The 13605-nt window shown below is 44.2% G+C and overlaps 1 protein-coding gene across 1 annotated transcript; it reads left to right on the top strand.

Moving 5' to 3' along the window:
- Positions 1-4147: 4147 nt before the first annotated feature.
- Positions 4148-12237, top strand: LOC139682600 (olfactory receptor 10A7-like). The gene is made up of 2 exons (XM_071577057.1): positions 4148-4244; positions 11141-12237. The coding sequence occupies exons 1-2, from the start codon at positions 4148-4150 to the stop codon at positions 12235-12237; spliced, it is 1194 nt and encodes a 397-aa protein (XP_071433158.1).
- The last annotated feature ends 1368 nt before the right edge of the window (positions 12238-13605 follow it).

Here is a 13605-nt window from a genome sequence, read left to right as displayed (position 1 = left end):
CAGGATGCAGCTGGCTTTCTGAACTGCCAGGACACACTACTGGCTCATCACGTCCAGCTTTTCATCTGCCAGAGAAAGGAGGGATAGCAAGGAGAGAAGATATGAAAGAAAGACTAGATGGATGGATGGAAGGGACTGCATTGAGATAAACAGTACATAGCTATCCATCCATATCTGGCTGGATGGATTGGCAGATAAGGTCCATTTTAGGACAGATGGATGCATGGGTGGATAAACAGAGAGACATAAGAGTTTTTTCTGAAAAGGATAGATGGACAGATACCCATCACTAACAGTATTCTGTGAATGCAGCTGCCAAAGGGATAACTGTTGTGACGAAATATTAATGGAATAACTTGTGAGGGAGGGTTGAAAGTCTGCATAGTAACAGGAATATAATGGAGAAAGAAATGGGGCGAGGTTCAGGTATTCCATGACTGCAGGACAATTCCCAGAAAGGCATTTGGGGGATGGTGTAGCCTAAGTGTCTTCAGGCCAATGCCAGAAGGTGAAAGGGAATACCCTCCGTCTTAAACCCTTCCACATAAATCTCTCTGTTTCAGACTCATTTGTCTCAATTTTCCCTATTTCTGCTCTCAGATGTCAGGGTGGGAAGCACCTGAAACATCCCCACCCCGCCATCACACTGACAGAGTGGACAGATAGAGCAAATAGGGTGTAAGTCCTGGGGGGAACAGGGGTGAGGGATGGTCAGAGGGATGGATTGACTAGGCACTAGCTCTCTTAGTAAAGAGGGACAATGCACAGAGAACAGGGTCAGAATAACGAAGTGAAGCACAATCAAGCAGCCACTCACCTGAATCAAGGCCAGAGCGAGCAACGAAGTATTGATGGAGGGAGAGACGGAAGAGTGAGGGGGAGAAAGAGGAAGGGTCAGACGGATGAGACCCAGGGACAGATAGGGAAGGGATGGAGAGACAGAGCGAGAGGTGTCCGGGCAGACAGCGAGATGCAGTGCCACGTCAGCTGCGGGGTGACTGCGGTAAAGAGAGGCGGGCACTGCCGGACAGACGGCCGGGCCGGGAGTGGAGAAAGATCGCTGCAAACCTCCTCCGAACAGCCGGCGCTGGGTGCCATGGGGGCTGTGGGAGTCCAGGATGGCAAGGAGCCTGCGAGGCTGTGGGATGGGGAGGGGTCAGGGGACATCTGACCGGGTCCCTGGATCGCCCTCTCCGCGGTGCCGCAGGTTGATCCAGGCACGGTGAGGGGCGGGATTGCAGAGCCCTCGTCAGGACCGACTCTGCCGAACCTCCCCCTGCCGCCCGGCCCTTCCGCTCTGTCCTCATATTTGATGCAATGGGCAGCCGCTGCCAAGGACCCCTGCAACCCGGGCAGCCTCTTTTGTGTCTCTCAGGAAGGTGGCACTCGACCTCCAAGAACCTGTCCCCTGCCAGGCCTGCAGGTTCACACACTGCTTAGTGGTATGCTGTTAATTGGGTCGTGGACTGCAAAGAAGTAAAGCCAGCCTGCTGGCCAGCTGAGCAATGGGAGGAGTTGGCAGACAAGTTCAGTATATATCAAACATACTATATATACCTACTTTTGACATAGGTGTTTCTTCTCGCCTGCTGAATTGGAATGGTCTGGCTCCTTCCTTCCATGAGCTCATGCCTCCCTGGCACCAGCCCCTGGCTGAGGCAACCCACCTCGCTGCTGGTCTCTAGACACTCAAGGGGCTAAATTGCATTTGACTTCAGTTGTGCTGCTCCCAGAGCACACCATGTCTGCCTTTCACTCCCTGTGAGTCTGCAGAGCACTGAGCTCTTGCAGACACTGGCAGCTTCTCTCAATCTGCCTCTCAGGACTGGTGTGATCGTCAGATATGACCACTCCAAGGGTTATGCTGACAGTGTAACAGCCTTGACGAGCATGGGCAGTTCAAGATGCCTTTGTTCAAGTTCTGTCACAGTGTTTCCAGTCTCATTACACCTGTGGGGGGGAAAGTTCTCTGAAGAAGAGGATGAATCAACATTCATGTGCTGCTGGTAGATGAGACCCACGACTGGACCTTCAGGAACTGGTGGAACACTCCATGTTGTCTCCGAGAGTTCTGATGCTTATGAGCAGGCAAAGAAGTCCCAGGTGTAGATGTTACACATTGCATTTGAGCAGCCTGCCTTTTAGATCATCCTTTCCTCACCGCAGGAGATGAGTAAGTGGGACTTGGTCAAAAAGTCCCATAAACATCAAGTTGCTGACCTGTTAATCCAGCTTCATCTTCCCAAAACTTTTGTCCAGCTGGTTGCATAGTTGAAGATTCTCACTGACTCTTGATGGAGACCACTTCATGTCAGTGAATGGTTTTCAGCTGCTGGATCTCTACTATCTCTCTTCTGAGCATCTCTGGAGGATGTCAGCCCCTTGAGTCTGGGCCCCTTTTAAAGTGAAAAGAAGTATTACCTGATCTTAGTGTGCTGTAGAAGTCATCTGCTCAGATACTCAGATATTTTCTGTCCAGACAGGTCAGCAGAATCTGTTTCATCTGAGATGGGAAACAGCAAAGTGAATGGCCTGACTGGTGACAGTGCTACAAGCTCAGAAAGGAGTGGAACTGAGGTGTGCAGAAATTGTGGCTCTGGGTACAAATCCATGAAAGCATTTGGGGCACTATGTTTCCACTGGTTTCTTAAGGCTACATAGTCCCAGCAGATTTGGGTGTGGAGGTCCCTGTCAGGGAGCAGCAAAGACCAGCTGTTACTCCAGCAAAGGGCAGTTGGGAGCCAAATGCACTGGTAAGGTGGGTGAGAGCAGTGACCTCACCAACATGGAGCCAGGATGCTGGAGGGTAGTTCAGGGTCAGAACTGGTTCCAGAGAGAGTGGCCAGGGTCAGGCACAGTCAGCAGTCATCCAGCAAGTTGGATAACAGCAGGAGCAAGACCTTCCAGATGTGCTTCTCTCCCTCAGCTGATGACAAAAGTTATTTGGCATAGGCTCATTTTCTTTCAGAGTTCCCAATAACAAGTTTTCAGAAGGTTTGGTACTCTAAAAGTTTCCATTCAAATGGACAGAGGAATGAAAGGAGGTAACCTGGGTAGAACTGATATCTACTTCTCTGTACCTTCCAGACAAAATCTCTTTAGTAGAAGGAAAACACAGCTGGAAGCAAGGCTTCCAAGATGTGCCTTTCTACAGATTAAAGAGATCCTGTAGTGGAGCAAGTCCCATTGAAACTTACTGATTTGAAAGAGCTTAATGCTCACCATAGTGCTCAGCTTGAGCAACAAATCAGTACGAAAAAACCCAAGGTATACAGGGAGTGTGATTCAGCACTCCAGCATCTAGAATTCCAGAGTACATGTCTGGGAACGCCTCTGGCAACAAATCTTTCAACAGTTCTACCTCCAGAGATGACTTCACCCCGTAGTCCCTAACTCACCTGAACACTATTCAGCTGTGCTCCTTTGCCCTCCTTTTAGGGTTCTCTGACAGGTTGTCACAGACTCAGGTGGTCTTTTCATATTAAATTAATCACAAGAACTACAGTATCCTCAGGGGTACTTGAACAGTAAAGGTTATTTATTTCTTCAGCAAAGTTTGAGGAACTTGTACTTTCAAAATTTGCTCCCATTTTTCAATGTGTAAAAACATTTTCAAATATTTTCGTTCTAAAATGTCCATTGATGACCACTTAATCTTTCTGCTTTCAATAACAATTTACACAAATGTTCATGACATAAAGGTATATATAGAGTTTCAGTAAAAAAGTTTAAACATGATTGATACGTGTTTGGAGGCTCTGGCCTGATCCAGTCTGTTTTAAGATGTGAAAAGTAGTTGCTGAAGTGTAAAATACATGTATATACATGGTTAAAACATAGACATTGAAAGAACACTATTTAGGAAAAATCATTTTAATGTCGCAAATATAAGCAGCTTCTTGCTTTCTTGAGTGGTAAATTATAAAAATACTTGTAAAGGTCTTATTTCAGACTGAATATTCTGTTTTCACTCTGTTCTAATTTCCTTTTCATAGTTCTGAAAAGATGCAGAACATGTGAGATTATTGTGAATTGCTAATGGTAAATTCTCAAATGCAATAAAGCCAAGGGACACTTGTTTTTTTTCCAGGCACTCTATTTTTTTCCATCAGGAAAAATAAGCAGTGGGACAACTGACCCATCTCATATGAGCTGCAATGCACAAACAGAGCAGAGCCAAAGCCGTCAGGAGAAGGTTTGTGCACTGGAAGACCTGATTTACCTACGGAGTGAAAGCGCTTCAGGTGAGTGAGAATCAAATGGTTGAGGAATTTTTATGGTACTCCTTGAGGTGAATTAAACATGTTTGTGCTTAAATATAAAAGAAAAAAGTAATGAACAATGGATTGGGCTCTGCTGCTCAAAGGTCCCAGAGTGCTCCTATGACTACAAGACAAGGATGAAGTTATTTCTTATCTTATTACCAAGGGAAATCTCAGACCTTTTCCAGAAGTCTGTGCTGTCTCTGGCTTCCCTTCTTTGAGGCAGCTTAAACTCTTCTTGTAGTTGAAACTTCTTGTTCTCTGTTCCATATAATTTCTTGTTTACAAATTACCGCTGCTAAGCAGTTGCAATTACAATTTTCCCTGCAATAGCAGGCAAGTCTGAAATCACATTTCTAAGAGGTAAATCAGATTAATTTTGTTCAAATTAGAAAATATTATTGTGTAGGTGTCTTCTACCATCTGTGATTAGTCCAGGATGAAAATATTAGGATAGACATTATTGCCCAAAGGATATGAAGAAAATGACACCAAGAAGGAAGAAGAGATAGACAAAAAAGCATGTTGTGAGCCTGTGAGATATTCACTGTACCACAAATAAGTACCAGATTTCCTGAGGTATTATTTTACTTTCCATTAGTATATTATATTTTGGATAAGGGCAGAAATTCTACTGAGAGCCTCAGCAGTCTGTCTGTGAGCATTACAAATGCAAACTGTCCTGCCAAAAGGTAAGTGGGAACATTTCCCATCATCTTTGCTACTGAAATATGATTTGTGGAAAAGGAATAATTTTTATTCTGTTTTTCATTTTTGCTCCTTTAGATATCCTGTCTGAATGAGAAAAAGATATTTCAGTGTGATTGTCCAGAAGTAAGATGATAATCTGCAGCCAATAGAGAAAGAAAATCCTCTTATAGTGTAGACACAGTCAGTGTTTAATTCCTTTGGAAACCACAGGATTAGTATGCACAGGATTAGTATGCAGGTGTCTGCACTGATTGTCTGTGAAATGATAATGATTTTAAATACATTTAATTTAGCAAATAACACCAGATCCCTGGAAGGCCACTTACTTATTCTTTCAGTCTTATGTTCTTTTAGTTTCTGAAGGAAGTCTAAAACAGAAACAAAACCAAAACCACCCACAAAAACAAAAAGCAAAACCCCAAAATATAATTAAAAACTAGAACAAAAATCACCAAACCCCGCATTTAATTAAAAAATTACATTTCTTGTAACAATTTCCTTCAGTATCTGTTTTATTTCTTAGGTATAGGATTTGTCATCTTGGGGGGTGAAATGATCACCAACCCCAAAGTGCCTCTTTTCCTTTCTTTTTGTTGAATATTTCTAAATCTTAGCTTGTCTGTTGGCTGGAATATCGTTTTCTGACCCTGAAGGTTTCAAAAAATATTACCAAGTAAGATATACCATTCTTTTCACAATTTTCCTCAGTATTTTCCTGGGTGTTTCAGTTTTTTATAAAGTTGTCCAGGTCGTAGGAAATGCACATTATGGTTTCCTCTGGCTGTATTTATCTAATATAGCCTAGGTCATCAAAACATCCAGCTGTAGTTCTCTGTTATGATTTCCAAACTGAAGAAAACAATTTTGTTTAAAAATCTGCGTAAGAGTAAATAATTTTAAAAATACAATAATCTCTCCCTGTGTCTAGGATGTCACAAGAAGCTCCATAATTCAATGCTCTCTGTCCCTGTTTCAAGGTCACTGGGAATGCCAAAAACAGTGAGAGCAAATCAGAAAATGGTAGTGCACTTGGAACAGATACTTATCAGAAGACTATTCCCTACCCAGTCCTGTAACTTAGAACACTGAAGAACAACAGGAGATACATCGAGCTCCAGAAGGACTCTGGGAAAGAACCTTACAATTCTGTATGAGAAGTAACAACCATCTCTCCAACACCCAGAGTACAAGAAAGTATCTGAGGGAACCCAGTTGCCTTTAGCAGGAAGCCCTTTCCATTTCATAACTACTGAGTTAGTCACAATCCCAAGGTTTGTTCTGACTGCAATGTCTTTGGTTGCAGCTAGCACTCAATGTGAAAATTTCCAACTTCACACATTTCATGAGACAATCATCATGGCAGCCATGGAATCTGAATTCACAAATGCCCAAAGGTAGCCTAATGCAGCTGTACAGAGCTCAGTTCACCTGTCCAAGTTTTTGAGGTATCCTGGAGTACCTGCACATTCTCAGCAGGTCACTAAAGATGATGGAGATACTATAAGAAAACCACACCTTTGTGAAGACGGAGTCGGATGCCAGGTGGGGTACCCCAGGGCATCTCAAACTCCTTGCAAGCCCCAATTCTGCTTTTGTGATAAGGGTACACTTGAGGTTTTACTTCAAGGGAGGAAACTGATGTTGATTTAGTGACAGGGATTGTGTGTGAGTGTGCTCTGTGAGTGGTGCAGAGCAGAACTTGGGAAGCAGAGGGGCAATGCCAAGGGGTCCTTTGTCCAGTCTGGTTTATCTCCATCATAACGTGGAGAGAATGAACATTGTTGCAATTTCTTCTTACATCACTTGTAAGGTTGACTGTTGTAGTTCCTCTCTTGGAGCATTCTCTGAGCTCTCACAAGAGGTAGTGGGACAGATGGACATCATGAGAAGCCATTAGTCCCATGAGTTTATCTCACGGAACGGAGATGTTCAAGGTCTAATGGGACAGAAGATGGGGCCAGAGGTGCAACATTTAATCCTGTGTGTTTTAATCCAGAGCTGATGCAGATTGGAGTGGAAGGAGGGGAGCTGTGAGTTAGGATGGCTGTCTGTTCCTGAAGGTGTCAGCAGTGAGTGTTACAGTCACAACGTGTGTTACAGTCACAGGGTGTGTTGCAGTCACAGTGTCTGGGTTGAGCATTGTACTTGAAGCCTGGGAAGCAGGGCCTGTGCATCTGCCAGTGTTTTGGAAGAGAAGGTTTGGAGAGGTGGGTCCACGGCATTCCCTTTCCACCTGCCATGTGTTCAGGTTGCTGACAGAAAGCACAGCCTTCACCCTACCTGGGCGCTGCTGTTTGACTTCTGTAAGGGAAGGCTGCTACAGGAGAAGTGTGAGGCTTTCTGAGCTGTCTGTAATCAAAGTCTGTGTCACAGTTTCTACTCTAATGAACCCTGGCGGAGACACATTGTTCAACTTGGTTTCTCTTATCTCACCCTGGGATCCATTAAAGCTCCAAGTAACTTTTTCGCTGCTTCTGCCTGTCGTTTCCCCAAGGCACCTGGCCAGATTTTGCCACAGCTACAACTAACAGGGAGGTGGTACACATTCCTCAAGGGACTCATTAAAATGCTAACATCCCTAATGAGTTCTGTGTTGTTCTTCTGCCCACCTGTAGAGCTGTAAGCATTGTAGATAATTAGGGAGCTCCCAGATGTGTTTCAATGAACACCAACAGCATCATTTCTGTTTGTCTTTTGGTATAATTATGTATGACAGGAAGAATGGAAATGGAGTAATTTTGAAAAGAAATCAGTCTGGCTTATATCCTGGTGGGAATCAGGCAGAGAGAGGAAAAGTATCTGTGATCCACCAGGGACTGGCCAGAGTCACACTTTGATTCATGCGCTGACAATAAGACAATTCTTACTCCAGTCTCTTGTCCCGTGGCTGCAACCCACTGCACTGCCAAAGGCCTTATTTGCAAAGCCTTTCTCTGGTCTAATTAGCACTACCTTTACATGCTCTATAATTATGCACAGAAACAGGAGGACTGTTCATCACCATGGCAAAAGATTTTCAAGGCCTTTGTTAATGAATGAAAGAAGAAACACCTTAATTAAAAAAATGTCTTCTCCATTTGTCTGGTCCCCCTGAACTCCAGTTTTCTGAGGACATGAACCCCGAGAAGAGCTGATTCAGTGGAGAGATGGACAGGTGATAGAAATTTTCATGGACAGTTCGATTAAGAAAAATTTAAACAACAGAATGAATAGAAATAAATGAAGAAAATTGAATCCACATGCTGAAGGGAATGTCATTGGCTTGCAGATAATTTAACAGATGAACAGGGCAGTTGGACATCCACTTGCATGGTCCAGGAATTACAGAGTGAATGAAGTAGAGGTACAGAGAGGAGCAATCATTTGGGATGGCTTATTTTCTTTAAAGGTAATACCATTTTATCCCATTTTCCCAAAATTTTGATGATGGGGACATGGGTATCTCTAACAGAAATTTCAAATGTGAGCAACTGGAACACGGGATGGAATTCTTTTAGGAAATGTCAAAATAATTATTGGAACTGTTGATTTAAAATTCATATTGGTCCTCGGGGATGAGGGAGTAGAACAGAGATGACAGATTTTTAAGAAAATCTTCCACAGAGAACAAGTGCCAGTGACACTCGGAACCAAGAAATTTGGAAAGGAAGACAAGAGACCAGTATGGCTGAGTAGGGACCTTCTGGTCAAATGAAAGGGAAAGTGAAAACTAGCACAGGTGACCTCAGAAGAGTCTAGAGATGATGTTCAGTTTTATAGAGGTGGGGTGAGGAAGGCCAAGGAGAGGCTGGAACTGAACCTGGCAGTGGACATAAAGAATAAAAGGAAGGCCTTCTACAGGTATGTCAGCCAGAAAAGTAAGGTCAAAGAAAATATTACATCCCAAAAACACCACTGGAAAACCGGTAACAGATAAGGAGAAGGCTGAGGTGCTCAAAAACTTTTTTGCCTCAATCTTCAATGGCAACTTCTCTTTCTGCACCTCTTGAGTGGGTGGACAACAGGATGGGACTGGGAGAGCAAAGTGCTTCCTACTGTAATAAAGATCAGGTTCATGACCACACAAACCATTCTATGATTCTATGATATATTGTTTATAGCCAAAAGAATGGTAAGAATGCTTGTTAGCAATGAAAACCAAAAATATAATAAGTAAAAAAATAGGTAGAATTGAAAAAGGTAAATACCAAAATTTCTTACAGTTAAAATGTATGGATGTGCTGGTTTAAAGGGAAACTGGCAGGAGAAATGAACCCAGCTCAGGAGAGATTATAAGTCAGAGTTACAATTTAATAAAAATACTAAAATAAATACAATGACACAAAGAGAAATTGCTTTTAACCCATAAAACCCAGAAGAATAACCCAGCACCCTGGGAAACGAACAGAATGGTGTTTGTTAGCCCCTGTGCTGAGGTACACATGGTTCCCCTGAGTCCAAAGCAAAAGGAGGTGAAAAACCTGCTGGTGCAGATGATGGATGCAGTCTGGTGAAGAGAGGCAGTTGCAGTCTGGTCGAGAGTGGTGGTCTCCTCCTGTCAAGGTTCTGATCCTCCTCTGGATCTGATAAGTGGTCCCCCAAGTCCCCAAACCCCCAAGATGATATCCTCTCTGGTCCAGGTGTGACTGCCCAGTCCTTCCCCTAGGGCAGAGAATTACACAGTGAGTAATCTCACTCTTTGAATCATAGGGTATTTGGAATCATTGATGGCCCATTAGCAGACATGACCTCTCAGGTGGGTGTGGAGGTGCTAAAGATTGCTGGAAGGGACTTATCACAGCTTCTGCCTCACAGGCTTCTTTCACATTTAACTCGCACCCTGAGGGGTCAGGTGTGCCCTGGGCAGCTGCTGCAAATAGTCCATCGTTAACAGTTCCTGCGAAATGGCATAGAGGGTTTAGAATGCACAGCTTTGGTCACACCCACACAGTGATAAACTGGTGCCACCTGCTGAACTAGGACAATGGATTGCAAACAAAATGTGCTGAGGGAGCGAAGTAGTATTGCCTTCTGAAGCTTAATGGTTGTTTCTTGCTTTTATTATTAAAGCACTCCTAACATTTCACTTTTGTGAAACAATATTTATTTCTGGGGTGAATAGGGTAGTTTTCTTCTCTGAGCCTTGTATGTTCTGACCTGTCTAGAAAAGTGTACAAGACTCCAGTTGATGTTCTCAGCATGGACTTTTGGGAGAGCCTACACAGGCAGCTTGGACTTGAAGGTGGATTTTGAGTGAACTTCGTGAGTTAAGCTGAAATCCACCAAAAGCCTTTCTTGCAGTGTTTGCATATTACAAGAGCCTCTTGTGTTTGAGCTCATCATTTGCAGAGCCCTGCACCTGGGACAAAATCAGTCACCTCCAGGGGACAAGCTGGAGGACTGGGGAATGAGGTGCTGAACCTGCCTCTGCAGTGTGCACGTCATGTAATGGAGGCAGAGTGAATGTTGCACAAAATAATTGGAAGCTGTTTCCTTTATGATGAAATACCTCTTGTTTGTTGACAGACAACCAGAGCAGTTGTATTTTCCATTTTCTGTGTCTTTAGTCTGTGGGTGTTTTCAGTTGTCATCTGGGCTTTCCTCTAGTGACAGGACTTGGCTTAGGTCTTCCCTTCACAATTTCTGCTTCCTCCCTTTGGGGGAGCTCTCCCCAGAGCTGGGCTATTTGAAGTCTTTCTGTCCCATGGACAGCTGGGGAATAATGTGAATATGAGCCAAATCCTTCCACAGCCTGAGCTTCCCTGGCTTTCATCTAAAGTTCAGTTGCTTTCATCTAAAGGTAACTTCCGATATCTTGGAGGAAGCTGCCTGCCCTGTTAGTTCCACCCAGCAGAAAAAGCCAGGTCTCAGCAGAGGGCAAGGAGCAGTGCCCACTTCTCCCTAAGTAGTAAAATGGTTTTTCTTTCTTAGGTCTGTAGGTGTTCCAGTTGTCAGCTGGGTGTTCCCCTCACTGCCAAAAGTGCCTACGGGACCATCTGGGAGCACAGACCTGACATTTGATGGGGAGCACATATTCTCAGTAATTAACCCTGCACCCAAGATGGAGCCAACCCTTAAAAGTTAACTCATCATAGTCAAAGGCTTGGTCACTGTCCCAAATGATGACACTTGGAGAACACTGACACCCCACACTTCCGGAACAGCCATTGCCTTCTTATTTTGCTCAGCTCAGCCTGTTCTAGAGTTACACCCTTTGATCCAGCAGCTCTCCAGCGATCCCCAAGAGACTGCTCCGTTGAGTAACTGGCTGAAGCACCATCATCTTGGGGCAGTGACTATGGCTCTGACACTCTGTCCATTTAATTACTCCCAGGTTGGGTCAACAGAAGAACCAGAATCAGGAAACCACACTTTTCTGGGTGAATTTATCCTCTCTGGATTGTCCAGCCACCCAGAACTGCAGCGCTTGATGTTCTTCACATTCTGCTTAGTTTACACCATGACTGTCATTGGGAACCTTCTCATCTGCATGGTCACAGTGCACCCCACACTCCACATGCCCATGTACTTCTTCCTCCGGGTCCTGTCCTTCCTGGATATTTCCACAGCATCGACTGTGGTCCCCAAGATGCTGGTAAACTTCCTGTCAGAGAACAGGAGCATCTCCTACATGGGCTGTGTCACACAGCTCTACTGTGTGGTTTTCTTAGCAACCACTGAATGGTACCTTTTGGCTGCCATGGCCTATGATCGTTATGTGGCTATATGCAATCCCCTGAGATACACTGTCATCATGAACACCAGGGTTTGCCTTTCCTTGGTCCTGCTGTCTTGCTGCAGTGGCAATGTTGTGTCTGTGGTGCAGACAGCTTGGGTGTTCATGCTGCCCTTTTGTGGGCCCAGGATGATTAACTACTTCTTCTGTGACATTCCCCCGCTCATCCTCCTCTCCTGCACTGACACCTCGCTGTATGAAAAGCAGATCATTACAGCCACAGTGCTGGTCATCTTCACACCATTCTGCCTCATCCTGGTGTCCTATGCCTGCATAATCTCCAGCATCCTGAAGATTTCCTCTGCAGACAGCAGATACAAGACCTTCTCCACCTGTTCCTCACACCTTATTGTTGTAACTCTGTACTGCGCAAGTGGGACCTTGATTTACTTACATCCAAAATCCAGTAATTCACAAGACACCAAGAAAGTCCTTGCTCTCATATACACAACTGTAATTCCCACATTAAACCCCCTGATTTACAGCCTGAGAAATAAAGAAGTGAGAGAAGTACTAATTAGAACAATGGCTGTGTGGGTGAAGAAATAAATCAGTTCTTGTCTGTGAATGCATGCATTAAAAATCTTATTTCCATTTTTGGGGGGTGTAAGGTTCACTAGCCGAGTGTAAACTGCAGAAACAAAGAGATGTTTCATACTTGTTTCATATTTTGTCCTTGGTCTTGGCTTCTGAAGCAAATGATTTAGATTTTCTAGTTCCATTTCTTCTTTAGGAGAACAAAATCTATACCAGACATTTCTTCTAAAACAGAATATGCAAAACCCACCCACTTCCCACATCTAATTCAGATATCCAGGTTGGAACTTGGCACTTCCATTGCCAGTATTCAGCTCACCTTCTTACTTCAGACATACTCTTTCACAATGAACTTTTCAGGCTAATCATACAGTAATTTATAGGAACTAGTTGTTTCACTTTGGTTTTTTATTTTTCCTTGTTATATGTTTTCCATACTTTCCAGCAAAAAAGAAATCCACTGAATGAAACTTATAAAAAAGTTCCTTCACCTCTTTTAGAAACTCCGGTTTTTCATTGAAGGCAGGGGGAAAGAGAAGGAAAGGAAGACAAGCTACTGCTCATTCCTTATTTCCAGCAAGAACTCGGCTTTTCGTATCGTACAGCGCTCACAAGCACCCTGGAGTCTGAGTCGGGGGCCTCCTATGGAAGCTTCCACCTCTATCAAGCCACAGATCTGTCAGTTTGATTTTGAAGACTTACATTCCACTGAGATTGCTCAGTTTGCATGCATGAAACTGGCCCCACCCCTTAACTCCTAAGGTTTGAACGGTGACAGTGAAGTCCTCAGGACTAGAACCTACAGCACCTGGTATTCCCAGGAGTGTCCCATCCAACTACTAAGCGGGCCTGACCCTGCTTACCCTCTGAGATCTGATGGGATCGGGTGTCAGGATGGCATTTAACTGCCTTCACACTGCATCAGACAGGTCATAATTGCTTATAGCTCACAGTTGTGTACAGTTCCCTTGTGCTAGTTGGCCCACTGATTCCATGGCCGAGTCACCTGCCCTCCAGTAAAGGAAACGCAGTCTGAAGACATGCCTTGTATGGGAGCTGTAGGTGTTCAGGTGCAAGAGGTTGGAGAGCAGGCTCTGGGAAAGTCAGCCTGGATCAAGCACTGCTCCTGAAAGCCCCAGGAGCAGAGGAGTTTGGATACCAAGGTACATACATGTAGGTGAACACGATACACATACTATGAAAGAAATTCCCAACTGAGGTGACTGGGCACTTCATAGTCCCTGGTGGGTTTCCCACCATTGAAGTTTAGACATTGAAGATGATCTGACAGATGAAGAACCATAGCTCTAATCAAACTCATTGTTTGCTATCAGGGAGAAAAACACAAATCTTTAAGTGCATTTGGGTCATCTTGGAAAC

Source organism: Pithys albifrons, chromosome 25 (assembly GCF_047495875.1).
Source record: "Pithys albifrons albifrons isolate INPA30051 chromosome 25, PitAlb_v1, whole genome shotgun sequence".
In the NCBI taxonomy this organism is placed as follows: Eukaryota; Metazoa; Chordata; class Aves; order Passeriformes; family Thamnophilidae; genus Pithys; species Pithys albifrons.
This window is presented reverse-complemented; position numbering and strand designations above follow the sequence as displayed.